The 26,287-nt window shown below is 53.0% G+C and overlaps 3 protein-coding genes across 9 annotated transcripts in view; 2 read left to right on the top strand and 1 right to left on the bottom strand.

Moving 5' to 3' along the window:
- The window catches only part of GLYR1 (glyoxylate reductase 1 homolog), a 40,447-nt gene extending 25,423 nt beyond the window's left edge, over positions 1-15,024 (top strand). For 2 of the 6 annotated variants that reach the window (XM_023225830.3, XM_031934472.1), the window contains 7 exons: positions 262-361; positions 4,135-4,227; positions 4,924-5,025; positions 6,044-6,206; positions 6,490-6,669; positions 6,998-7,122; positions 12,923-15,024. In XM_023225830.3, the coding sequence (XP_023081598.2) occupies positions 262-361; positions 4,135-4,227; positions 4,924-5,025; positions 6,044-6,206; positions 6,490-6,669; positions 6,998-7,122; positions 12,923-12,997 (838 nt within the window). In that variant the 3' untranslated portion in view covers positions 12,998-15,024. Of the gene's footprint in view, positions 1-261; positions 362-4,116; positions 4,228-4,923; positions 5,026-6,043; positions 6,207-6,489; positions 6,670-6,997; positions 7,123-12,922 lie in introns of all 6 variants that reach the window. The other 4 variants (XM_031934470.1, XM_031934471.1, XR_004228570.1 and 1 more) reach the window with 3 other exon arrangements.
- A 259-nt stretch (positions 15,025-15,283) lies between these two features.
- ROGDI (rogdi atypical leucine zipper) lies at positions 15,284-21,298 on the top strand. Its single transcript, XM_023225833.2, has 11 exons — positions 15,284-15,692; positions 15,766-15,837; positions 16,617-16,699; positions 16,881-16,935; positions 17,611-17,691; positions 18,388-18,483; positions 19,493-19,591; positions 19,967-20,080; positions 20,164-20,213; positions 20,311-20,437; positions 20,727-21,298. Exons 1-11 carry the CDS (start codon positions 15,648-15,650, stop codon positions 20,766-20,768), a joined length of 864 nt encoding a protein of 287 aa, XP_023081601.2. The 5' UTR covers positions 15,284-15,647; the 3' UTR covers positions 20,769-21,298.
- A 397-nt stretch (positions 21,299-21,695) lies between these two features.
- Positions 21,696-22,618, bottom strand: SMIM22 (small integral membrane protein 22). Of its 2 annotated transcripts, XM_023225837.1 has the most exons (4): positions 22,535-22,618; positions 22,119-22,258; positions 21,942-22,036; positions 21,696-21,785 (listed from the first exon to the last, which is right to left on the bottom strand). In XM_023225837.1, the coding sequence occupies exons 2-4, from the start codon at positions 22,240-22,242 to the stop codon at positions 21,744-21,746; spliced, it is 261 nt and encodes an 86-aa protein (XP_023081605.1). In that variant the 5' UTR covers positions 22,243-22,258; positions 22,535-22,618; the 3' UTR covers positions 21,696-21,743. The 2 variants fall into 2 exon arrangements, with proteins under 2 accessions (XP_023081605.1, XP_031790319.1); XM_031934459.1 differs by lacking the exon at positions 22,535-22,618 and having other exon boundaries at positions 21,697-21,785; positions 21,927-22,036; positions 22,119-22,253.
- Between the last annotated feature and the right edge of the window lie 3,669 nt (positions 22,619-26,287).

Here is a 26,287-nt window from a genome sequence, read left to right as displayed (position 1 = left end):
GACTGGCCCTGAACCATACACATCATACTTTTTTCTGTGACAATCAGGGGTTTCAAAACGCCTGTTTACGTCCTGGGACACCTTTAGACCATGGCATAGGAAAAGACCCATGAGCATGAAGCCCCTGGCTCTGTAGGTAGATTGGCACACTGCGGATTCTGGTGGTCTGAGTTCCCCACCCTAAGCCTTGTGCTGCATGGACTTATCATCACCTTGACCCTCCCGCTCCACCCTGACCTCAACAGTCTCTGTCTGTTTCAGGATAGGATTTTTGGGCCTTGGTCTCATGGGAAGTGGAATCGTCTCCAACTTGCTAAAAATGGGTCACACAGTGACTGTCTGGAACCGCACTGCAGAGAAAGTAAGCATTCGGGGGTGGTGCCTGTTGGGTTGGGGGAGTCTGGGGTAACCCTAAGGGTGGACATCTCCCCCTGTTGTCTCAGCGTTCTGCATGCAGTAGAATAGAAGCCAAGCTTTTACTGCAGGCAGGTAGAGATATAAATGCCTAAACTTAGGATGTTATTATAAAAACTAAACATTTGTTGGGCGCAGTGGCTCACGCCTGTAATTCCAGCACTTTGGGAGGCTGAGGCGGGCGGATCACAAGGTCAGGAGATCGAGACCATTCTGGCTAACATGGTGAAACCCTGTCTCTACTAAAAATACAAAAAGCCAGGCATGGTGACAGGCGCCTGTAGTCCCAGCTGCTCCGGAGGCTGAGGCAGGAGAATGCCATGAACCTAGGAGGTGGAGCTTACAGTGAGCCAAGATCGTGCCACTGTACTCCAGCCTGGGTGACAGAGCGAGACTCCGTCTCAAAACAATAAATTAATAATAAATAAAAACTAAACATTTAAAAACACCCAGGGAGTAAAAAATGAAGGAGAAATCCCCCCTCTGCTGTTACCTAACATAGCTTGTGTTAGGTTTTACATTCTTGTTTCCATCTCTGTGTGAACATACACACATACAGTGAGTGTCATTCACACGGAGCCTGTGGGTAGATCCCCTTGGTTCTTTTTAGCAGCTGCGTGGTGTTCTGCACCCTGGAGTGTTGTGCAGTGATGGCAGTGTTTCATATCCGTGCCGTCCAGTGCAGTAACCACTGTCTGTCCACACGAGGGTATTAAACATTGAGAACATGAAGTTGTCTAGTACAGCTGAAGAATTGAATTTTTATTTCATTTAAATTAAAATTTAAATAGCCTCATGTGGCTACCATATTAGACAGCATGTTTAGAAGTTCTCAACCTGAGGTGGTGGTCCATGGCTTCAAAAGGTCTGCATGCCCAGAGATGGAATTCCGAATCCATGAATGATCACTTTTTATAATGGAGAGAGGCAACGGCTCCCACCAAGTTCTCCTCTGAGAGAAGGTGAAAAGCCATGGCCTGAAAACAGAAAACTGAGCACTGTACTCCTGCATGGAACAAAGGAAGAGAAAGTAAAAACTTCCAGCCTCTTAAGATGGCCAGGTGTGGTGGCTCATACATGTAATCCCAGCATTTTGGGGGGCCAAGGCGGACGGATCACAAGGTCAGGAGATCAAGACCATCCTAGCCAACATGGTGAAATCCTGTCTCTACTGAAAATACAAAAATTAGCTGGGTGTGGTGGCACACACCTGTAGTCCCAGCTACTCAGGAGGCTGAGGCAGGAAAATTGCTTGAACACGGGAGGTGGAGGTTGCAGTGAGCTGAGATCGTGCTGCTGCACTCCAGCCTGGTGACAGAGCAAGACTCCGTCTGCAAAAAAAAAAAAAAAAGGCACAATCCCGGCTCACTGCAACCTCCGCCTCCCTGGTTCAAGTGATTCTCCTGCCTCAGCCTCCCCAGTAGCTGGGATTACAGTCGTGTACCACCACACCCAGCTAATTTTTTGGTTTTTTTTAGTGGAGACGGGGTTTCACCATGTTAGCCAGGCTGGTCTCAAACTTCTGACCTCAGGTAATCTGCCCGCCTCGGCCTCCCAAAGTGCTGGGATTACAAGCATGAGCCACTGTGCCTGGCCCAGAATTAATTTTTTAAAAGAAAACCAGAAGAAAATAAATATTAACATAGATCTTTGTAATCTAGAAACAATAAAAATCACACAAGAAGATCAGTTGATTTTTTTTTTTTTGATAATACTCCTCAACAACAAAAAATAAAATTGAAAGGAGTACCAACTAGAAGTACTTGTAGCAAATATGATAGAAGGGTAGTATGTTGATTTTATTAAACACATAGTTTGATAATTAAGACCAAAAAAATTAGCAGGGTGCTCCTAATTTTAGATGTGAGAATAGGCTCACACCTATAATCCTAGCACCTTGGGAGGCTGAGGGAAGAGGATTGCTTGAGTCCAGGAATTTGAGACCAGCCTGAACAACATAGTGAGACTCTGTCTCTACAAAAAATAAAATATTGGCTGGGCGCGGTGGCTCAAGCCTGTAATCCCAGCACTTTGGGAGGCCGAGACGGGCGGATCACGAGATCAGGAGATCGAGACCATCCTGGCTAACACGGTGAAACCCCGTCTCTACTAAAAAATACAAAAAAACTAGCCGGGTGAGGTGGCAGCGCCTGTAGTCCCAGCTACTCCAGAGGCTGAGGCAGGAGAATGGCGTGAACCCGGGAGGCAGAGCTTGCAGTGAGCTGAGATCCGGGCACTGCACTCCAGCCTGGGTGACAGAGCAAGACTCCGTCTCAAAAAAAATAAAAAATAAAATAAAATATTAGCCGAGTGAGCTGACACCTGCCTAAAGTCCCAGCTGCTTGGGAGGCTGAGGCCAGAAGATCTCTTGGGCCCAGGAGGTAGAGGCTGCAGTGAGCCGCGATCATACCACTACAATCCCACGTAGGCAGCAGCAAGAGGCTGTCTCAGAAAAAAAAAAAAAAGACAAAAAAATTGCTCACAAAAGAGGAAACAAAGGCATAAAAGAGGTTCAGTAATCAGGAGTAATTAAAATATATCAAACAAAAAGTTGCCTTTTTTGACTGGTTAAATGATCAAGTAGGAAGAATTTTACATATATTTATGGGCACTGATTTGTAGTTTTTAAATTGCACATGCAGCACTGGCATAATAGAACTTGCTGGTGCACTTTATGAAGTGACGTCGTCTAATTGGGAAGTCATCTGTCTACATTTGTTAAGAGCCTTAAAACTGTTATAGAACCTGTTTTGTTTTACTTATGGAGACCTTAATTTAAAACATGGAAAAATTTTATACATAAAGGTGTTTGTTGATATCACTTTACAATTAAAAGCGGGCTAAGTGTCAAACTGCAGGTGAGCCATTAGGTAAATCACAGTATATCTCTCAGTGAAGTGTTCTGCAGTCAACCACTATAAACCATAATTATGCCAGAATTATGAAAGATAACAATATAGATAAATGTGAATCATAAAAATTATTAAAAGTTTGATATAAAATAGTAGGCCCATCCAGCCTGGGCAACATGGTGAAACCCTGTCTCTACAAAAAAAAAAAAAAAAGAAGAAGAAGAAAATCAAGCATGGGGCATGCACTTGTAGTCCCAGCTATTCAGGAGGCTTAGGCAGGAGGATCACTTGAGTCCAGGAGGTTGAGGCTGCAACGAGCCATGATTGTACGACTGTGCTCCAGCGTGGGTGACAGAGCAAAACCTTATCTCAAAAAAAAAAAAAAAAGCCCAAATGTTAATGCTTTTAGGCACTTCCAGAAGTCTTACTAACCTGACAACAGTGTTGAGAAACATCCCAAAAAGTAATGGCCACCAGGCGAAAGGGTCCCAGCCACAGCCCCACGTTCCCAGCAAAGTGTTGATAGCTCATGGCCACAGCCAGGACAGCACAGCAGGGGCTGGGGACAGGTACTGCTCACATCCCATTCTTGAAACCGCACACCTTCAGCAGACACTTGTGAAGTAGTTCGTCATCCTAGGCACCTGTCATGCAAAAACTGAAGATGGCTGGTAAAAGGCCCCATGCACTTCCTCAAAAGTTGGGCTCCTGTCTCCATGACCCAGGCTCCCGGCCTCAGCCTGCTGCCTTAGGAGGCCTGCCAGGAGGCCTGGTCAGCACTTCTCTGGCCTGGCTGGCATGTTTGTTGTGCACTGCCTGCAGCTCACGTTAGGATCTGTGACTTTTGCAGTGTGATTTGTTCATCCAGGAGGGGGCCCGTCTGGGAAGAACCCCCGCTGAAGTCGTCTCAACCTGTGACATCACTTTCGCCTGCGTGTCGGATCCCAAGGCGGCCAAGGACGTAAGGACCCCCTCCCTCCCCTCAGCGACTCCGGGTCACAGCCGGGATTGCTGGCTGGCCTCCTCCCCTCTTCCCCTGCACACCAAGTGAGTGTCCACGTGTGGGGGGCTGAATTTCCCATCAGGGGCCATCTCCCATTGTGAAGGGTGTTTGCGTTAATTGAATACAGACTTCCTTTCATTCAGATCAAAGAATGAACCCTTTCTTTGGGTTTTCCTAGGGCCCTTGGAGTGTCTGGTGAAATTCGTCTTGAACAGGCTTCATGTGTTCTTGTTGAACTGGAAGCTTTGGGGCTGAGTGTGCCTTTGGTCCGGGTGCCAGGTTTCTATGTTTAGCTGTCGCTGTATTTGTATATTTTACAAGTTCAAGTGCGGTAGTCATCTTGTTAAACTGGTGACTAGCCTAATCCAAGTAAATCCAAAGAAGCCCCCAAAATAAATAAAACCATTCTTTTAAATGGATTTCTTTTTAATAAAAAGAAATGCACACACTCACATATATTCTTTTTAAAGATAAACGGGAGCATGCAGGAAGTACTTTTCTATCCCTTGCTTATTTCATTGTTCTTCCCTTTTCAGCTTGATAAAAATCAGGAAATGAGCCAAAACAGCAGCAGGATTCTGATCTGAGGTCTGTAGGGCTCCTGAGCATCTGCCTGGGAGCCTGGGCTATTGCTTCTCCCTTATGTCCCCACAGCTGGTGCTGGGCCCCAGTGGTGTGCTGCAAGGGATCCGCCCTGGGAAGTGCTACGTGGACATGTCAACAGTGGATGCTGACACAGTCACTGAGCTGGCGCAGGTAGCAGCCTTCCTCGGGCTGGCTCTCCAGCATCTTTTCTATCAGAGCCCAAGACCCAGGCTTGCAAGAGTGGGCAATTACTCTAGAGCCAAAGCCAGAGTGGGAAGAGTAGAGGCGAGTAGCCTTGGGACTAGCCTATTCCGTGCTCCACTTTAAACTGCAGCTATTCTGAACGGCCATGGGCAGTTGCTGCATGGCTGGGATGGGCATCAAGTCCTGGAGCTAGCTGCCATCCTTATGATGAGAAGCAACCCAGGCCGCCTGCCTGGCATTGGGGTTTGAGCAGCTGTCTGCATTTGGCACTGGCAAAGCATCCCTCCTCCCTGAGCATCTGGCCCAAATAAGGGAGTGGGAGTTGGGACCTACATGTTCTGAGGGGAGGGCAGCATCCACAGGGGAGGTATGTGTTCAGCTGAGCCATTGACATGGTCGCATCAGGTTCTAGTCGTTAGTCTCTAAGAAATTCCGGGCCAGACATGGTGGCTCACGCCTGTAATCCCAGCACTTTGGGAGGCCGAGGCGGGTGGATCATGAGGTCAGGAGATTGAGACCATTCTGGCTAACGCAGTGAAACCCCGTCTCTATTAAAAATACAAGAAAACTAGCCAGGTGTGATGGCGGGTGCCTGTAGTCCCAGCTACTCAGGAGGCTGATGCAGGAGAATGGTGTGAACCCAGGAGGCGGAGCTTGCGGTGAGCAGATCGCGCCACTGCACTCCAGCCTGGGCGACAGAGCAAGACTATGTCTCAAAAAAAAAGAAAGAAAGAAATTCCAAGTCAGTTGGATGCCTGTGTGGAGACCCCAGCGTCTCATCACTGCTGTGATTCGGCCTGTCTGACCTGCACGTGGTTAGCTCCTGAGTTCAGGTGTCAGCTGTAGGACCTTGGTATGGGTGGCGTCTTCTCCAGCTCTGGAAGGTGTGATGAGCACCCGTGGCCACTCAGCAACACTCCTTGTGTCCTGCCCAGAGATCGCTGGGAGAGAGGAGGCCTCCAGAAGCTGTGACTTTTCTTTCCAGGTGATTGTATCCAGGGGGGGGCGCTTTCTGGAAGCCCCCGTCTCAGGGAATCAGCAGCTGTCTAATGACGGGATGTTGGTGATCTTAGCGGCTGGAGACAGGGGCTTATACGAGGACTGCAGCAGCTGCTTCCAGGCGATGGGGAAGACCTCCTTCTTCCTAGGTAACACGCCTGCACCCGTCAGGCCTGGAGCTTGGGGCCACATCTCCTCTGTATCACACTGATGACAGCGTCAGTCCCACACGGCCTTTCTGCCGGGGGCCCCAGGGAAGGTTTCCTTTCACCTGCATAGTCAGTGCGTGGAAGGAGGAAGAGCCAGTCTGTCGGGGGCAGGTGAAGGGGGCCTCCCCTGGAGAGAGGTGGGTCCGAGCAGAGGTGAGGGTGGGCAGAGAAGCCCTGTCTGTGGCATTCTTGGGCTGTGACCGTGAGTCTTTGCCCTGGGCAGGTGAAGTGGGCAACGCAGCCAAGATGATGCTGATCGTGAACATGGTCCAAGGGAGCTTCATGGCCACTATTGCCGAGGGGCTGACCCTGGCCCAGGTGACAGGCCAGTCCCAGCAGACACTCTTGGACATCCTCAATCAGGGACAGTTGGCCAGCATCTTCCTGGACCAGAAGTGCCAAAGTGAGTTGCCTTTGGCCCCTCTTCTTGCTTTTGGTGTTTGATTAGAACAGGGGACTAGGTCAGGGGTTCGGTGAGCATGAAAGATGCCCCTCTCTAGTCAGTCCCTGACCCTGGCCAGAGGAGGTTCAGAAACACAGTGGGCGGGATTTGGGGATATAGGCTGGGAGCTCCAGCCCTCAGGTATCTAAGGGTGTGGGAGAGGCCGAGAGGCCTAGACTGTGTGGGACGGAGCCCTGAATACGTTTTAGGTATTGACAGCTGATGGACTGTAGGTGATTTTTAATTTCAGGTCCTTGGCTTTTGTCTGATACTGGCTTTTTCTCCTCAGATATCCTGCAAGGAAACTTTAAACCTGATTTCTACCTGAAATACATTCAGAAGGATCTCCGCTTAGCCATCGCACTGGGTGATGCGGTCAACCATCCGACTCCCATGGCAGCTGCAGCAAACGAGGTAGGGTAGCTTGACAGAGGATGTGGCCCAAGCCCCAAGGCCCTTCGGTTTCTTTTTCTTTCTCTCTCTTTTTTTCTTTTTGTGACGGAGTCTCACTCTGTCGCCCAGGCCGGAGTGCACTGGCGCGATCTCGGCTCACTGCAACCTCTGCCTCCTGGGTTCAAGCAGTTCTCCTGCCTCAGCCTCCTGAGTAGTTGGAATTACAGGTGCCCACCACCACAGGCTAATTTTTGTATTTTTAGCAGAGAAAGGGTTTCTCTATGTTGTTCAGGCTGGTCTCGAACTCCTGACCTCAGGTGACCTGCCCCGCCTTGGCCTCCCAAAGTGCTGGGATTACAGGCATGAGCCACCACCCCCAGCCATTCGGTTTCTTTTTCTCTTTTTTTTTTTGAGACACAGTCTTGCTGTGTCGCCTCAGATGCCCGCCACCACGTCCGGCTTTTTTTTTTTTTTTTTTTTTTTTTTTTTTGTTGAGACGGGGTTTCACCGTGTTAGCCAGGATGGTCTCGATCTCCTGACCTTGTGATCTGCCCGCCTTGGCCTTCCAAAGTGCTGGGATTACAGGCATGAGCCACTGTGCCCAGCCCAGTTTCTTTTTTTAGTTCCTTCCCTCTACTTAGTTTAGCTTTTCTTTGTTCTTTTTCTTTTTTTCGAGACAGAGTCTCACTCTGTCGCCCAGGCTGGAGTACAGTGATGTGATTTCAGCCTCATGCCTCAGCCTCTCAGGTAGCTGGAAGCACGCACCACCATACACAGCTGATTTTTGTATTTTTAGTAGAGATGAGGTTTCACCATGTTGGCCAGGCTGGGATTCCACTGTGTTAGCCAGGATGGTCTCCATCTCCAGAGCAAGATGTTGAAACCCCGTCTCTACTAAAAATACAAAAAATTAGCTGGGTGTGGTAGCAGGCACCTGTAATCTCAGCTACACAGGAGGCTGAGGCAGAGAATTGCTTGAAACTGGGAGGCGGGAGGTTACAGTGAGCCTAGATCGTACCACTGCACTCCAGCCTGGGCGACAGAGCGAGACTCCATCTCAAAAAAAAAAAGCAAAAGAAAGCAGCTACAGCCTTCTCCAGCTTATTGTTTTCATGATATGTGTATTTTTCCATGCATTTCCTCTCTTATTTTTGTCTAAATTATGTCTTTCGTAGACAGTATGTAACTGGGCTTTGGATTTTTATCCATTTTGATGGTATCTGCCTTTTAATTAGCATGTCTATTAGCATTTTTCAAATGACATTTTAAGCACTTATACATGCACTTTTTTTTATATTTGAGACACAGTCTCAGCAGTGGCGCAATTATAGCTCACTGCAGCCTTGACCTCCTAGGCTCAAGCAATCCTCCCACCTCAGCCTCCCGAGTTGCTGGGACTACAGGCGTGCACATCTGTATCCAGCTTCACATACACTTTTGAAAAGTTTTTTAGGGTGGAAGTTCTGCTTTCTTAGCTCGTGTTCATAGAATTTGAATCTAAAAAAAACAACTGAAAAACATTTGTCTTTACCATATGATTACAATAAAAATGACACTGCGAAACAGCAGCTGTATTTTTCAAGTACTGTCAGCTGTTACACTATTTTTATTTTATTTTATTTTATTTATTTTATTTTGAGACAGAGTTTCACCCTTGTTGCCCAAGTTGGAGTGCAATAGTGCAATCTTGGCTCATAACAACCTCCGCCTCTTGGGTTCAAGCGATTCTCCTGCCTCAGCCTCCCCAGTAGCTGGGATTACAGGTGCCTGCCACTACTCCTGGCTAACTTTTTGTATTTTTACTAGAGATAGGGTTTCACCATGTTGGCCAGGTTGGTCTCAAACTCCTGACCTCAGATGATCCACCCACTTCAGCCTACCTAAATGCTGGGATTATAGGCGTGAGCCACCGCGCCCAGCCAGTACTGTTCTTTTGACACCTGGCTTTTCATAGTGTAATTCTCTGTTCCTGAATTCTTTTTTTTTTTTTTTTTTTGAGACAGAATCTCACTCTCTTGCCCAGGCTGGAGTGCAGTGGCATGATCTCAGTTCACTGCAGCCCCCGCATCCTGGGTTAAAGTGATTCTCCTGCCTCAGCCTCCTGAGTAACTGGGACCACAGGCATGTACCACCACACCCGGCTAATTTTTGTATTTTTAGTAGAGACAGGGTTTTACCATTTTGCCAAGCTAGACTTAAACTCCTGGCCTCAAGTGATCCGCCCGCCTCGGCCTCCCAAAGTGCTGGGATTACAGGCATGAGCCACCGCGTGCAGCCTTGTTCCTAAATTCTGACTTCTGTCTCTTGTCTGTTTCAACATTTCAGAGTACTTATTTCATGACTCTTTCAGATTACATTACTATTTCAAGTTCCCCCATTCATTCGACCTGTGGATTCTCTCTGGACAGTAGAATTCCCCATGTGTTTTATGAGTCTTTTTTGATGAAAGCTCATTTCTGACTATAGTTATTTCCCAAGGGTTTCATGTGGCTTGGGCTGGGAAAGCTGCTCTTTGAAGTGACTTCCAAGTTGCCTCCACCCTGACTGCAGGATTCATTGGCTTGGAAGCAGAGTTTGTAGGTTACTTTCTCAATGCATCACAGTGCTTTCCAGCCATTTCAGTTCAGAGCTTAGGCTCTGTACTGTTAGGAGTTCAGAGTTCAGGTTCTTAAGGTTAACTGGTGCATTGACCTTTAGTAGTTGTATTGATATGTGGTTCGATTTGGAGCTAGCGTTTTTATCATTTGATTTCTGTTTGTTGCCTTTGTCTTTTGTTTGTTCCTCCTTTCTTACTTGCTTTTTAGAGTTCCAGTTTCGGCTGGGCACGGTGGCTCATGCCTATAATCTCAACACTTTGGGAGGCTGAGGCAGGAAGATCACCTGAGGTCAGGAGTTTAAGTCCAGCCTGGCAAAATGGTAAAGTTCGAGATCAGCCTGGCCAATATGGTGAAACACAGTCTCTACTAAAAATATCAAAAATTAGCCGGGCATAGTGGCGGGCACCAGTAATCCCAGCTACGCGGGAGGCTGGGACAGGAGAATCGCTTGAACCTGGAAGGTGGAGGTTGCGCTACTGTACTTTAGCCTGGGCAACAGAGCGAGACTCCATCTCGAAGAAAAAAATTCCAGTTTCATTTATCTATTTTCTTTTTTACTTTGCCTCTTTACGTTCATTTTTTAGTGGTTATTCTACAGATTGCAATATAAATCCTTAAAATAGAGTTAATCTTGCCAGGCACAGTGGCTTATACTTGTAATCTTTGTAATCCTAGCACTTTGGAAGGTCGAGGCAGGATTGCTTGAGCCCAGGAGTTTGAGACCCCTATCTGTACAAAAAAAAAATACAAAAACTAGCTGGGCGTGGTGGCGAGCACCCTATTCCTAGTTACTTGGGAGGCTGAGGCAGGTAAGGCAGGAGGATTGCTTGAGCCCGGGAGTTCAAGGATGCAATGAGCTGTGATCGTACCACTGCACTCCAGCCTGGGAAACAGAGCAAGACCCTGTCTCAAGAAAAAAAAAAAAGATAATCTTGTACCATTTCCCGTTAAATGTAAAAACTTTGCAACCACATAGAAGCATTTATTTCCCCCTCCCTCATCCTTTAAGGCAGGGTTTCTCAACCTCGGCACTACTGTCATTCTGTGTGTTGGGGCTATCCAAGCACTGCAGGGTGTTGGGCAACCCACCTGCCAGTCGCCAGTGACATAGTCCTCCTCAGGTGACAGAAAATGTCTCCAGGTATTACTAGATGTCTCCTGGGGGCAGAAGCACCACAGGTGTGAGAACTCTCACTCTGAGGGATAGGTGGGTCCTGAGTGTTTCATCTGCCTTTCTTTCTTTCTTTCTTTCTTTCTTTCTTTCTGTCTGTCTTTCTTTCTTTCTTTTTCATTTTTTGAGACAGAGTTTTGCTCTTGTTCCCAGGCTGGAGTGCAGTGGCACAATCTTGGCTCACCGCAATCTCCACCTCCCAGCTTCAAGCAATTCTCCTGCCTCAGCCTCCCAAGTAGCTGGGATTACAGGCATGCACCTGGCTAATTTTGTGTTTTTAGTAGAGATGGGATTTCTCCATGTTGGTCAGGCTGGTCTCGAACTCCTGACCTCAGGTGATCCACCTGCTTCGGCCTCCCAAAGTGCTGGGATAACAGGCGTGAGCCACCGCACCCGGCCTCATCTGCCCTTGTTTTAAACCCACCAGGCAACACTGTGATTTTTAAAGCAGTCATATGTATTTTTATTAATTTTTTTTTCCAAGACGGAGTTTCGCTCTGTTGCCCAGGCTGGAGTGCAATGGCGTGATCTCAGCTCACTGCAACCTCCGCCTCCCCAGGTTCAAGCGATTCTCCTGCCTCAGCCTCCTGAGTAGCTGGGATTACAGGCACATGCCACCACATCTGGCTAACTTTTGTATTTTTAGTAGAAATGGGGTTTCTCTATGTTGGCCATGGCTGGTCTTGAACTCCTGACCTTGTGATCCGCCCACCTCTGCCTTCCAAAGTGCTGGGATTACAGGCATCAGCCACTGTGCCTGGCCAGTCATATGTATTTTAAAGAAATTAAGAGAAGGCCGGGCGCGGTGGCTCAATCCGAGTTCTGCACTCCGAGTACATGTTGGTGTGCAGCTCCCTCCATCCGTCCCAGGAACACTTACATTTAACTGGAAGCGGGTACAAAATTAGCCCATAAGCAGTTAAAAAGGTCAGAATTTCAGAGTGTAAGAAATACAAGTAAAAGACAGAGATGACTGGGTAAAGTGGTGGGTGCAGCTGCTGCTTCATTTGGAACGGTTGGCAAAGGCCTTTGAGCTAAGAAAGAACCAATGATAAGTGAGTGAGGGAAAAGCATTCCATGCAGAGGGAATAGTAACAACAACAGCCCAGAGGATAACATGGAAAGGCTTTGGAGAGTGATCTGCAGGAAGGGACATTAGGGACATTATTAAATTACTAATAATGCTGAATGCTTTTTTTTTTTTTGAGACAGAGTTTTGCTTTTGTCGCCCAGGCTGGAGTGCGATGATGTGATTTCAGTTCACTGCTCACTGCAACCTCTGCCTCCTGGGTTCATGCAGTTATCCTATCTCAGCCTCCTGAGTATCTGGGATTACAGGCACGCGCCACCACAGTCTCTATTTTTTTTTTTTTTTTTTTTTTTTTTGAGACGGAGTCTCGCTCTGTCACCCAGGCTGAAGTGCAGTGGTGCGATCTCAGCTCACCGCAACTTCCGCCTCCCTGGTTCAAGCTATTCTCCCGCCTCAGCCTTCTGAGTAGCTGGGATTACAGGCCACCATGCCCGGCTAATTTTTTGTATTTTTTTTTTTTAGTAGAGATGGAGTTTCACCATGGTAGCCGGGCTGGTCTCTATCTCCTGACCTTGTGATCCACCCACCTCAGCCTCCCAAAGTGCTTGGGTTACAAGTGTGAGCCACTGTACCCGGCCCTAATTTTTGTATTTTTATTAGAGATAGGGCTTCACCTTTTTGGCCTGGCTGGTCTTGAACTCCTGACCTCAGGTGATCCACCCACCTCGGCCTTACAGACATGAGGCACAGTGCCCGGCCAATGCTGAGTGCTTTATATCCCATAGTACATTTCATTCTCACAAGAACCCTTGGGTACTATTCCCTCTCCCAGAGCAAGAAGCACAGTGGCTGGGGCCCAGAGAAACAGAGGTGCTTCATGCAAGGTCAAAACAGGATTCCTTCCTAGACAACCTGGGCTCCAGCACTGCCTGCTAGCCTCATCCAGCGCTGCCTCCAGGAATCAGATCTAGGTCTTGAAGGCAGCTCTGGGGCCAGAGACTGAGCCATCTCTCTTTTTTCCAGGTGTACAAAAGAGCCAAGGCGCTGGACCAGTCCGACAACGATATGTCCGCCGTGTACCGAGCCTATATACACTAAGCTGTCAACACCCCGCCCCCACCCCTCCAATCCCCCCTCTGACCCCCTCCTCCTCACATTGGGTCGGGGGCCTGGGACTTCATTCTGGACCAGCCCACCTGTCTCCATTTCCTTTTATACAGACTTTGAGACTTGCCATCAGTACAGCACACAGCAGCAGCCTTCCCCTGAGGCCGCTGGGGAGGGGACAAGTGTCAGCAGGATTGGCTTGTGGGAAAGCTCTTGAGCTGGGCACTGGCCCCCGGACGAGGTGGCTGTGTGTTCTCACACACACACACACACACACACACACACACACACAGACTCTCGCCCCTGGATAGAAGCTGCCCAGAAACTGCTGCCTGGCTTATTTTCTTCCGAGCTTGTCTTATCTCAAACCCCTTCCAGTCAAGGAACTAGAATCAGCAACGAGAGTTGGAAGCCTTCCCACAGCTTTCCCCAGAGCGAAGAGCCTGTAGTCACGTCCACATCCCCACTGGATTCCCTGCAAGGAGAGGCCTCGGGCCCAGATGAGCCAGTACAGACTCCAGACAGAGGGTCCCTTGGGGCCCTCCAACCTCAGGTGGTGAGCTGAGAAAGATTTTTACGTCTAAGCGTCCAGTGTGCACCCAGCGCCCCATAGACGCCTTTGTGAACTGAAAAGAGACTGGCAGAGTCCCGAGAAGATGGGGCCCCTGGCTGTCCAGGGAGTGCAGCAAGCAGCCTGCCTGCAGGTGAGCTTGGAGGTCCGGCCCTCACCGCCTCGAAGCCACGCCCCAGACGCCACTGCCACGGCGCTCTTCCTTGGGCTGTTCTAGTATTTGGATTTGCATTCCAGCTCTTGGGAGGGGGTCCTCAGGGCCACTAGTGATGAGCCATGAGGAGTGGGGGTTGGGGGCGCTCCTTCCTGTTTCCGTTAGGCCACAGACTCTTCACCTGGCTCTGAAGAGCCACTCTGACCTCGGTCCCCTCCCAGTGGTCCCCCCTTCTGCAGTCTGCCCTGCCGAGTCCCCTGCATGCCCACCACTCTCCATCCTCCCTCCTCTCCCTCTTCCTCCTGTGGAGACAGTATTTCTTTCTGTCTGTCCCTTCTTTGGCCCAGACCCAGCCTGACCAGCGATGAGCATTTCTTAGGCTCAGCTCTTGATACGGAAACAAGTGTCTTCACTCCAGCCAGCATCATGGTCTTCGGTGCTGCCCGGGCCCGGGGTCTGTCGGGAGGGAAGAGAACTGGGCCTGACCTACCTGAACTGACTGGCCCTCCGAGGTGGGTCTGGGACATCCTCAAGGCCCTACATATCTCCTTGGATAGGGGACCATGGGGGGCTTGGGATGATGCAAAAAAACAAGTCACTCAAGAGATGTCAGTTTTTTATCCCACTGCATGGGTTGGATTTTCCAAAATCATAATTTGCAGAAGGAAGGCCAGCATTTATGATGGAATATATAATTATATATAAGGTGGCCACACTGGGGCGGGGTCCTTCCCCCCTCACAGCTTTGGCCTCTTTCACAGATAGAACCTGGGTTAGAGGATTGCAGAAGATGAGGTGGGGGAGGGCAGGGAAGATGCCTGTCGGGTTTTTAGCACAGTTCATTTCACTGGGATTTTGAAGCATTTCTGTCTGAACACAAAGCCTGTTCTAGTCCTGGCAGGACACACTGGGGGTGGGGGCGGGGTAAGATGCGGTAATGAAACCGGTTAGTCAATGTTGTCTTAATATTGTTGACAATTCTGTAAAGTTCCTTTTTATGAATATTTCTGTTTAAGCTATTTCACCTTTGTTTTGAAATCCTTCCCTTTTAAGGAGAAAATGTGACACTTGTGAAAAAGCTTGTAAGAAAGCCCCTCCCTTTTTTTCTTTAAACCTTTAAATGACAAATCTAGGTAATTAAGGTTGTGAATTTTTATTTTTGCTTTGTTTTTAATGAACATTTGTCTTTCAGAATAGGATTGTGTGATAATGTTTAAATGGCAAAAACAAAACATGATTTTGTGCAATTAACAAAGCTACTGCAAGAAAAATAAAACACTTCTTGGTAACACAGCTGTGCCACAGGAGTCCTGCTTCCCTCGCCCTCGGCGAGATGGGTGGGAGGAGAGGGCAGCTGCGGGGCCGCGATGGGTTTTCGGGACCTCAGCGTCTGGGAGAGACGGACCCGCGAGCGGCGGCGAGGTCCGCTGCGGGGTTGGAAGCGCGACCAACGGAGGCCAAGCGGGTCAATAGGGAGGCGGAGCGGGGACAGACTGTCCTGCCGGCCAATCAGTGAGCGCGAGTGGAGCAGCGCGCCCTATCATAGCCTGGGGGCGACACGGGAGCTCGGCCGCCCCAGGCTGGTGCCGGCCGCGTCCCTGGCCAGCCGGAGCGAGCCTGACTCGCGCAGCCGCCGGCCGCGTCCCTGGCCGGCCGGAGCGGGCCTCAGTCGCGCAGCCGCCGGCCTCGTTCCAAGGAGCCCGCAGGGTTTCGCGAGCCAAAGCGGGCCGACAGGAGCCGACCAATCGAGCGCACGGAGCCGGCCTGGGGGCGGGGCGGTGCCCACTCAGCCAGTCAGGGGTGGGGGCGGAGCCAGACTCCGAGGGCGAACGCGAGGACTGGAGGACCGAGGACAGAAGGACTGGTGGACCGGAGCAGCGACCGGCGGGGAGGGCGCTTGGCGGCTGCCTGTGGCCATGGCCACCGTAATGGCAGCGACGGCGGCGGAGCGGGCCGTGCTGGTGAGGCGCGTGGGTCAGCGGGCGGGCTGGCGGGGCGGCGGGGCCAAGTGTGACCGCCGGGTCTGTCCCGCAGGAGGAGGAGTTCCGCTGGTTGCTGCACGACGAGGTGCACGCTGTGCTGAAGCAGCTGCAGGACATTCTCAAGGTAACGACCCGTTTCCTGCCCCGCCGGGCGTGGCGACTCTCCCTCCTCATCTCCCTGGCTCCACCTGGGGCCCCGCGGCTGCGTCCTGAGCGCCTATTGCGTACGGCCGCCGCGGCTTTCAGGCAAGGCCCCGCCTCCGCGAACTCGAGCCGATGTCGTTACACAAACACCTGTGTGCGGGCAGGGGCGAGTCCTGACGCGGGTGCTAGCAAGGGCCTGAGTCCCGCCCGGCCTCGGATCGGGGAAGGCCGCCTTGGGAGCGAAATAATTCTGCCTCTGCCCGGCAGTGTGACCCTCAGCCAAGTCAGTGAACCTCCCTGGGCCTCCCTTTTCTCATTGGCAAAAGGGAGATAACAGTACCCGCTTCGCGAGGCTGTAGTATAGATAGTATAGATAAATGAGCCAAGCAGCTCACAGAAGTGACCGGCGCAGTGCTTGCTGTGGCCCAGGACCGCGGGTTACCCTGACTACTGCCTTGTTCCTTGACTCTGCCCCTTGCCCCTTTCCCCCTCAACCAAGCTGGGAGGCTGCCTCTGTCTCTTCTGTATTCCCCGAGGCGGGCACACAGGAGGTGTTCAGGGAATGTGGGGTAAACAGATCGGGCTCACGGTTAGGTGCCCGGGGTGCTTGGGCAGGGTCTTCCCACCCCAGCTGAAACTGAGGCCAGGCCACCTTGTTCCTTCCCCCCGCTGACGTGGAGGGAGGGGGGCTTCTGGAAGGAGCACTGGGCCGGGCCTGAGTGGGCACTGCCAGCTCCCCTCCTTCCCTGTGTGCCACAGGAGGCCTCTCTGCGCTTCACTCTGCCGGGCTCGGGCACTGAGGGGCCCGCCAAGCAAGAGAACTTCATCCTAGGCAGCTGTGGGTGAGCCTGGGCTGGGCGGAAACGGGAAAATGGGTACCTTGGGGGGTAGGAGGCATGGCCACAGCCCTGTCCTGCAGACCAGCTGGGTGTGCGATGGGACAGGAGGGGCAGCCCGCCGGGAGGGAGGGCTGGGTGCTGGGGGTGGTGACCACAGGCACCGCTCTGACGCCACGTGTTACAGCTCAGACCAGGTGAAGGGTGTGCTGACTCTGCAGGGGGATGCTCTCAGCCAGGCGGTGAGTCCCCCAGCCCTGTCCCCTCCCATCCTGCCAGTGGGGAAGGCTCCCACGTTCTCTCTGTACAAGCCCTGCGACTCTGAGCGGGACCCTTGATGTCTCTGGCCTCAGTTTTCTCCTTTGGAAAATGACAGCAGCCCTCACACGTCCCCCGGCATCAGTGTGCGGATTCAGGAAGAGGTGCAGGAGGGGGGTTCTTTGCACACGGCCTGGCCTGGTGTCTGGACCCGTGAAACGTGGGTATTGGCGGATTAGGCTGGCCACACATCACAGTTGAATCAGCCAACTCCTGAGGTCCAGTCTGCACCCAACCCTGTGCCAGGCACCAAGGCGTGGGGGGAGGCCCCCCTCCTGGACTCCATCTGTTGGCCTTTGTAGACACTAGATGCACCCCATTCGCACAGAGCCTCACAGAGGCTGCCTTCTGTTTTCCCCTTCCCGTTTCTTCACCTCTTTCAATTTCACTTCTTTGTGGCTCCTCTTGGGCCTGTTTTCCTGTTTCCTGACCTCCCTGTTCACCCCCCAAACGGCCAAGGCATTGGGAGACTCTCTGCCCTACACAGCAGCCAAGGCCTGAGCCACCACACACCCCATTTCTGCCCCACGCTTAAGGGCTCAGAATGGCTGTGGCAGGAGGCGTCCCCCTGCCCAGCTCACCCCACTCTTGCCTGTCAGGACGTGAATTTGAAGATGCCCCGGAACAACCAGCTGCTGCACTTCGCCTTCCGGGAGGACAAGCAGTGGAAGCTGCAGCAGGTGACCCCGCCCCTCCTGGCTAGTGCTCAGCCACAAGGACAGGGGGCAGCAGGCCCACCCCGGGGCCTCCCTGGCAAGCGCCTAGCCCTGGGGATCTGTGGCCACAGCAAGCCTGGGAGAGTGTTTCCTAGCAGCAAAGCTGGGGGCCTGGAGCCTGCGCCACGTGAGGAGGTGGAGAACCTGGCCTGAGAGCCCAATGGCCACATCGGGACTGTGGAGTCCCCACAGCAGCTGGCTTGATGAGATGGTTCAGAAGCCCTCTAAAAAGTCACTCCCTTGCCTAGAACCTCCAGGGACTTACCATGGCTCTGGGGATGAGGCCCATGCTCCCCGGCAGCTCCTGTACCACTGGCCCTGGCCTCCTCTCCTGCCCCCTCCACCCTGACTGTCTCCATCTCAGGGCCCTTGTCTCTGCCATATCACCTTGTTTGCTTTCCTCCACAACTTGCACAGATGTCTTGGACAATACCATCTGTCCTTTCCTTAGAAAGGAGAGGGCAGCCCACTCGGGCAGAGACCAGGCCTGCCCTTGTGATGCCAGGCGCTCATCACCTGGCACGGACCTGGCCCTCCAGGGCGCAGACATGACAGTGTGGAGAGTGAAATCACCTGGGGCAGGCAGGCAAGCAGCACACCCCCTCCCCTCCTGGCTGCATGGAAGCTGGCGTGACCCCTCTGGATGACCTCTGCTTCTAGATCCAGGACGCCAGAAACCATGTGAGCCAAGCCATTTACCTGCTTACCAGCCGGGACGAGAGCTACCAGTTCAAGACGGGCGCTGAGGTCCTCAAGGTGAGCTGCCCCCAGGCCTGACTCCTGGGCCTATAGGGTCCCACATTCTGGATCCGGAATCACACGTGGGTTCCAATCCCACCTGGAGCTGTGCAACCTCTAAACGCTTACCTGCCTACTCTGTGTCTCCATTTTCTACCTGTGGGGTCAGGGGCAAGCTGGAGTAACTGTTCGCCATGATCATTCAGGTCATGGGGCCCCCAGTAAGCACTCGGCACATACTGCTGCTGGCAGCAGCAGTGAAAGCCTTCACATGAACCGCATGGCACATGTGAAGAGCTGACCCAGGCGCCTGACCTCATGCGTGAGTTCTGCCCCTGCCTCACTGTGTGTCCTCTGGTGGCTCACCTGCCCTCTCTGGACCTCTGTTTCCTCACACGTAGAACCAGATAGACTAAGATCCCCTCGAGAACTGTAACCACCCTAGGGTGCTGCGGCCCCCATGCCGCCAGTCAGCTCTTACGTGTTTCCTGGGAGCCACATCACCCCGGTACTCATGGCCACGGCTGGATGGCATGAAAGCTGGGGCTCTGAGCAGTCTGCCGGGGCTCTGCTCCACGGCAAAGGGAAGGGATGGGCTCCAGGGGGTCCCACCATCTACCAGCCGCGACCCTGGTTTACCCTCCTGAAAACCTCAACCCAGCCATCCATCGCCGCCTCCAGGAAGCCCTCTCTGACCTTTTGCAGCCAGCCTTCGTTGCCTGTACCCCTGTCGGCAAAGCCTGTGCCCCTGGGACTGACCTCCCAGGACCTTCCATTCCCCATTGATCCAGCGCCCGGGATCCCTGTGCAGTGAATCAGCCCTGTCCTGGCTGACATCAGTGCAGACGTCCTGCCCTCCCCGACACCGAGCTGGAGCCCAACCACCTGTCTTTAGCAGGCCCCTGCTGCTGGGTTTCGGGTCCTGGGAACCGTAGCCACGGGGCGGGAGTGGGAGCTACTGCATCTGTTGTTCCCTGATGCATGGGGGCCCGGGATGAAGCAGAGCCAACCCCGCCCCTCCCTGCAGCTGATGGATGCAGTGATGCTGCAGCTGACCAGAGCCCGAAACCGCCTCACCACGCCCGCCACCCTCACCCTCCCTGAGATCGCCGCCAGCGGCCTCACGGTCAGTGTCCCTGCCAGCCCCTGCTGCAGGAGAGGGGTCCCCACAGCGGGGCCCAGCCTGCCCTCAGGATGGACACCAAGGGGTGCCACCCCCCAAATTATAGTTAGAATTCTGTCTAGGCAATTTTCTGGGATGGGGTCCTTGGCTTCTGTCCTGTGCCCCCAAAATATGTTAACCCTGTTTGGGGTTAGTGGTTCCCAAACCTGACAGCACAGGAAGGTACTTGGGGCACCTGGGAAAAGTCTGGAAGCCCCCCGTTCATCTCTGGGGTGGTGACTGGGGTCCCCTGAAGTCTCCATGAATGACTGCAGAGCCCTGCTCCATCCAGCCTGGGTTGGGAGCTCAGGAGGGTCTCATCCTACCTGCCTCCCGCAGCGGATGTTCGCCCCCGCCCTGCCCTCCGACCTGCTGGTCAATGTCTACATCAACCTCAACAAGCTCTGCCTCACGGTGTACCAGCTGCACGCCCTGCAGCCCAACTCCACCAAGGTGAGGAGGGACGCCTGCCCGGCCCGCTGCCCCCCACGCACACACCCTGCAGGGTCTGAGGGGTCTGCTGCTGTTCTCCCTAGAACTTCCGCCCAGCCGGAGGCGCGGTGCTGCACAGCCCTGGGGCCATGTTGTAAGTAGGCAGGGGAGAGGGGTCCAGGCATGCCCACCCCATCCCTCTGCACCTGGAGGGCCGGGCCCCCCCTCAGGGACCCTCTCACCGCCCACAGCGAGTGGGGCTCTCAGCGCCTGGAGGTGAGCCACGTGCACAAGGTGGAGTGCGTGATCCCCTGGCTCAACGACGCCCTGGTCTACTTCACCGTCTCCTTGCAGCTCTGCCAGCAGCTTAAGGACAAGGTGGGGCCCGGGCCAAGCACCTTCATTAGGGGAAGGGCTTCTAAGGGTCCTTGCCACACCCGCACAGTGCCCTAACCTTGGGGTCTGGTGTACCCTCACAGTGGGCAGGGGTTCTGAGGGCCCTGCCCCACCCTCAGAGCGCCCCAATCTTGGGGTCTGTTGTACCCCGATAGTACTGCTAAGCAGCAGTGCCCTGTCCTGATATACTGTCCTTGGGTGACCTTGACATCTGCCCTGGGCCACCCCATCCCCTCCGTCCAGCCACTCACCACACCCCCTCTCCTTGCAGATCTCCGTGTTCTCCAGCTACTGGAGCTACAGACCCTTCTGATCACAGCACCCGGGATCTTGTCTCCAGGAAGGCGGCCCATCCCCTCATAGCCGCCCCAGAGCACCAGCCAGCACCAATGCCAGGCTGCTGTTTCTCTCTCTGTCCTCCCCCCTCCCCTGCCTAACACATTTGCACTGCTGGGAATGGACACTGGAAGCTCCAGGAGGAAGGGAGGCTCACCTGGGAGGAAGGGAGGGTCGTCTGGGAGGGAGGGAGGGTCATCTGGGAGGGTAGTGGGGTGGTCCGGAAGGCGGGCCCGAGGGCGTCCCACATTCCCAACCCCGCCCTTCTGGTCACCATGGGAATCTTTGGACTCAGGACAGGGCCAGGCCCAGGGCTCTCCTTCCTCTCCCCTTTGCTGTCCCCTCCCCCTGGCGGGTGGTGGGTGGCCCTGAGCTATGAGTCCCAGGGCACAGTCAGGAACGGCGCAGACAAAGCCACCCCAGGAGTGACTGTAGTGCTGGTTACTGTGTTCCATAGCCCCGATCCAGGGCCCTCTAAGAAATAAAGATCATCAGATTCCGACTGGAGCCCTGTCTGTCTGTCTGAGTGGGGACCCAGGCAGGCGGGGGGTCCCTGGTAGTCAGTGGTCGTCAACTTTAGGAGCCAGCCATCTCCCCTATTCCCAGAGCCTGGCTTCCCCACTCCTTGTGCCATGCAAGGGCTGAACACAGAACCCACCTTCGAGAGAGGACAGGTTTTCTCTCGTCCTCTCTGCCAAGAGGCCCAGGGGGTGGTGACGAGCTCCATCTGGGAGTTCGGGCCGCCAAGTCTGAGACCAGCTCCCCTCCCAGCTAGGTGACCCAGGATGACCTGGCACAGTCGTGTTGACTGAAAGCTTGGAGAGGCCAGGTGGGCACCTGAGTGGGGCGGCGAGTCCCGTGTCACCCACCCAGATGGGGACTGGAAGACACTGCAGACTCAGGCTCTGGGCAGACAAGGCTTTGTTACTGCCACCGGGCAGGACACACACGGTCAGGGTTCCAGGGCCAAGTTATCCACTCCCTTGGGTCTTTCCTGCACGAGAAGCACAGAGGGACCAAGCAGGTTCGCTCCTTGTTCCCTAGGGGGATGAGCACCCTTCCCACCACTCCCCCCACCTCCCCCCTCCACCCCCAGTACAGTTCCATGCAGGTCCCGGAGGCCAGCGGGGCTCACCTTCCAGGGGCTCACCTTCCTGGGGCTTGCCCTGCGGGGCCCGGGGGAGCCACAGCAGCTGCAGCAGCAGCAGTGGGCGATGACCAGCAGCAGCAGGAGCAGCACCGTACCTGGGGACAGGACAGCCATCCAGGTGTGACCCTGGCCCAGGGCAGGGGGTTGGGGGGACCCCAAGGCCGCAGCCACACTTACCCACGAAGGTGAGGAAGATGATGAAGGCAGCAGTGTCCCATGTGGACTGGAAAAACTGGTGGCTTTTCAGTCTTCCCAGGACTTCCTGAACTGTGGTATCCAGCTCCTCTGTGGACACAGCCATCTCGGCGTGCACAGTGCTGCCTGCCCTGACCCCCCAGAGGCTGCATCAGAACCCTGGGCTCTGCTCAGCGGGGACCATATCCAGGCTTCCCACAGCCCAGCCTCTGCCCGCGCCTGGCCCAGCACCAGCTTTCCCGCCCCCTCCCACTGCACTTCTCCTTTGGCCCCAGGCCCAGCCTCTCTCCTTGCCCAGCCCTGTGGTCCCTACCCTGACCCCAGGCTGGACAAGCTTCTCCCCAGCCACTGTCTTCTCCCCTGTCTTCCCCCTGGCAGCCCGGCCCCCAGGCCCCCACCTACCTCCTAGAAGCCTCCAACTCCCTCAGCCAGGCAGGTCTGGGGAGCACAGGCTGCTTCCTGCTTCCGGCTCCATACCACCTGAGGCTTGGCAACCAGCCCCGCCCTCCCCAGGGCCAGCAGAGGCTGCCAAGCCCAGCGGAGAGGGCCCAGCCCCAGCAGGTGCACTCCGTGGCTCCCCACTGCTAGAGGCCCAGGGAGGAAGATGCGGGCCTGTGGCTTCAGTCCTAGGACTTTTTACCTTTCCTCAATGTCCCAGATATCCAGCCGTGTGCTTGGCCACTGCTGACTTTGTGAATGAAAGAGAGAGACGGGAGGGAAGGTGTGTGGGAGGGAGGGGGAAGGGGGAGAAAAGCTGCCTGCATCCCACCACCCTTGAGCAGCTAGGACGGGTCTGCCTGCATCATACAGTTGTCCTTGGAATCCTCAAGTGTTGGTTCCAGGACCTCCGCGGGTGCCAAAATCCACAGATGCTAAAGTATCCGATATAAAGTGAGGCAGTATTTGCATATAACCTGTGCATATATTCTATACTTTAAATCATCTCTGGATTACTTATAATACGTAATATAATGGCCGGGCATGGTGGTTCACACCTGTAATCCCACCACTTGGGAAGGCTGAGGTGGGCGGATCACTTGAGATCAGGAGCTTGAGGCCATCCTGGCCAACATGGCAAAACCCCACCTCTACTAAAAATACAAAAATTGGGGCGGGGCACGGTGGATCACACCTGTAATCCCAGCACTTTGGGAGGCCGAGGTGGGTGGATCATGAGGTCAAGAGATCAAGACCATCCTGGCTAACACGGTGAAACCCCATCTCTACTAAAAAATACCAAAAAAGTTAGGCAGGCGTGGTGGCGGGCGCCTGTAGTCCCAGCTACTCGGGAGGCTGAGGCAGGAGAATGGCGTGAACCCGGAAGCCAGAGCATGCAGTGAGCCAAGACCAAGCCACTGTACTCCAGCCTGGGCGACAGAGCAAGACTCCATCTCAAAAAAAAAAAAAAAAAAAAAAAATTGGGCCAGGCGCCGTGGCTCACGTCTGTAATCCTAGCACTTTGGGAGGCCGAGGCAGGCAGATCACCCGAGGCCAGGAGTTCGAGACCAGCCTGACCAACATGGAGAAACCACGTCTCTACTAAAAATACAAAATTAGCTGGGTGTGGTGGCACATTCCTGTAATCCCAGCTACTAGGAGAATTGCTTGTACCCGGGAGGCAGAGGCTACGGTGAGCTGAGATCACACCATTGCACTCCAGCCTGGGCAATAAGAGCAAACCTCTGTCTCAAAAAAAAAGGTAAATAAAAATACCAAAATTGGCCAGGTACGGTGGCTCACGCCTATAATCCCAGCACTTTGGGAGGCTGAGGCGGGCAGATCACGAGGTCAGGAGACCAAGACCATCCTGGCTAACATGGCGAAACATCATCTCTACTAAAAATACAAAAAATTAGCCGGGCATGGTGGCGCGTGTACCTATAGTTCCAGCTACTCGGTAGGCTGAGGCAGAATTGCTTGAACCCTGGAGGTGGAGGTTGCAGTGAGCCGAGATCGCGCCACTGCACTCCAGCCTGGGTAACAGAGCAAGACTCCATCTGAAAAAAATAAAAATAAATACAAATATTAGCATGGCATACTGGCAGGCACCTATAATCTCCGCCACTTGGGAGGCTGAGGCAGGAGAATTGCTTGAACCTGGGAGGCGGAGGCTATAGTGAGCCAAGATCGTGCCACTGCACTCCAGCCTGGGTGACAGAGCAAGACTGTCTCAAAAAAAATAAATCAGCTGGGTGTGGTGGCACACTCTTGTAATCCCAGCTATTCGGGAGGCTGAAGCAGGAGAATCGCTTGGGAGGCAGAGGCTGCAGTGAGCCAAGATGGCACCACTGTACTCTAGCCTGGACGACAGAGCAAGACTCCGTCTCAAAAAATATATATATATATGTATAATGGCCGGGCGCGGTGGCTCAAGCCTGTAATCCCAGCACTTTGGGAGGCCAAGACGCGCGGATCACAAGGTCAGGAGATCGAGACCATCCTGGTGAAATCCCGGCTCTACTAAAACAATACGAAAAACTAGCCGGGCGAGGTGGCAGATGCCTGTAGTCCCAGCTAGTCGGGAGGCTGAGGCAGGAGAATGGTGTAAACCCGGGAGGTGGAGCTTGCAGTGAGCTGAGATCCAGCCACTGCCCTCCAGCCTGGGCGACAGAGCGAGACTCCGTCTCAAAAAAAAAATATATATATATATATATATGTATATATATGTATGTATAATACAATGTATGCTGGGTAAATAATTGTTACATTGTATAGGGAATAACAAGCAAAAAAGTCTGTACATGTCCAGTACAGATGTGATTTATTTTCCAAATATTTTCTGTCTGTGGTTGGCTGAATCCACAGATGTGGAACCTGTGGATACGGAAGGCCAGTTGTACTAGGAGTCCTCACTGTCCTTATATTCTCTATTTTCATACTCAAAAATATCAGGTAATGTGAGGCTCTGCACCTAGTACTATGCTGTGTCACCTGGTTTATTTCTCATAGCAATCCTAACGTGGGTATTACTGCTTTTTCCATTTTACAGACGAGGAAACGGAAGGCTAGAGAGGTTAAGTCATTAGCCCGCCGCACACCTGATGTATTAATTTCCCAATGCTGCCGTAACATTACCACAAATTCAGTGGCTTCAAGCAACACAAATTTATCATCCTACGGTTCTGAAGGTCAGAGTCTAAAATGGGTCGGCCAGGTTGTGTTCATCCTGAAGGTTCTAGGGCAGAGTCCATCTTTTGCCTTGTCCAACTTCTAGAGGCTGGCGGCATTCCTAGGCCAGCGATCTCCCATCCCTCCACCCTCTGCTTCCAGGCTCACGTCTCCTCCTCTGACTCTAATCCTCCTCCCTCCCTTTTTTTTTTTTTTTTTTTTTGAGATGGAGTTTTGCTCTTTTTGCCCAGGCAGGAGTGCAGTGGCGTGATCTCAGCTCGCTGCAACCTCCACCTCCCAGATTCGAGCGATTCTCCTGCCTCAGCCTCCTGAGTAGCTGTGATTACAGGCACCCACCACCACGCCCAGCTAACTTTTGTATTTTAGTAGAGACAGGGTTTCACCATGTTGGTCAGGCTGGTCTCGAACTCCTGAGCTCTGGCAATCCACTCCCCTCAGCCTCCCAAAGTGCTGGGATTACAGGCGTGAGCCACCATGCCTGGCCGGTTGCTCATATTGTGAATGTACTAAATGTCACTGAATTTGTTTTGTTGTTGTTGTTGTTTTGTTTTGTTTGTTTTGAGGCGGAGTTTCACTCTTACTGCCCAGGCTGGAGTGCAACGATGTAATCTCGGCTCACTGCAACCTCCACCTTCCTGTTTCAAGCGATTCTCCTGCCTCAGCCTCCCAAATAGCTGGGATTACAGGCGCCCACCACCATGCCCAGCTAATTTTTGTATTTTCAGTAGAGATGGGTCTTGCCTTATTTCCCAGTCTGGTCTTAAACTCCTGACCTCAAGTGATGCGCCTGCCTCTGCCTCCCAAAGCGCTGGAATTACAGGTGTGAGCCACCGCACCTGACATACTTCTATTTTTAAAGTGCAGGGGAACAACTGTGGCCCCTGCTCCAGCTCTTGGCCTGGCTGGGTGGTCAGGAGGCCCACTGTCCCCTCCTCTCCCCTCTGGCCCTCAGACTTCCTGTCTCTCTGAGAACCTTGTTTCTAATGTTTGTTGTTACTATTATGAAAGTCATATCTATCTCT

The sequence above is a fragment of the Piliocolobus tephrosceles genome, chromosome 17 (assembly GCF_002776525.5).
Source record: "Piliocolobus tephrosceles isolate RC106 chromosome 17, ASM277652v3, whole genome shotgun sequence".
Classification (NCBI taxonomy): Eukaryota; Metazoa; Chordata; class Mammalia; order Primates; family Cercopithecidae; genus Piliocolobus; species Piliocolobus tephrosceles.
The sequence above is the reverse complement of the archived record's forward strand: the minus strand, read 5'-3'. Positions and strand labels throughout refer to the sequence as shown.

Coding starts and splice junctions, on each gene's coding strand:
- SMIM22 (XM_031934459.1), bottom strand. CDS start 22,242: ATGGCTGTGTCCACAGAGGAGCTGGATACCACAGTTCAGGAAGTCCTG. Junction 22,037..22,118: donor CATCTTCCTCACCTTCGTGG/GTAAGTGTGGCT, acceptor TCCTGTCCCCAG/GTACGGTGCTGCTCCTGCTG. Junction 21,786..21,926: donor GGAAGGTGAGCCCCTGGAAG/GTGAGCCCCGCT, acceptor CTTCTCGTGCAG/GAAAGACCCAAGGGAGTGGA.
- ROGDI (XM_023225833.2), top strand. CDS start 15,648: ATGGCCACCGTAATGGCAGCGACGGCGGCGGAGCGGGCCGTGCTG. Junction 15,693..15,765: donor CGGCGGAGCGGGCCGTGCTG/GTGAGGCGCGTG, acceptor TCTGTCCCGCAG/GAGGAGGAGTTCCGCTGGTT. Junction 16,700..16,880: donor TTCATCCTAGGCAGCTGTGG/GTGAGCCTGGGC, acceptor CACGTGTTACAG/CTCAGACCAGGTGAAGGGTG.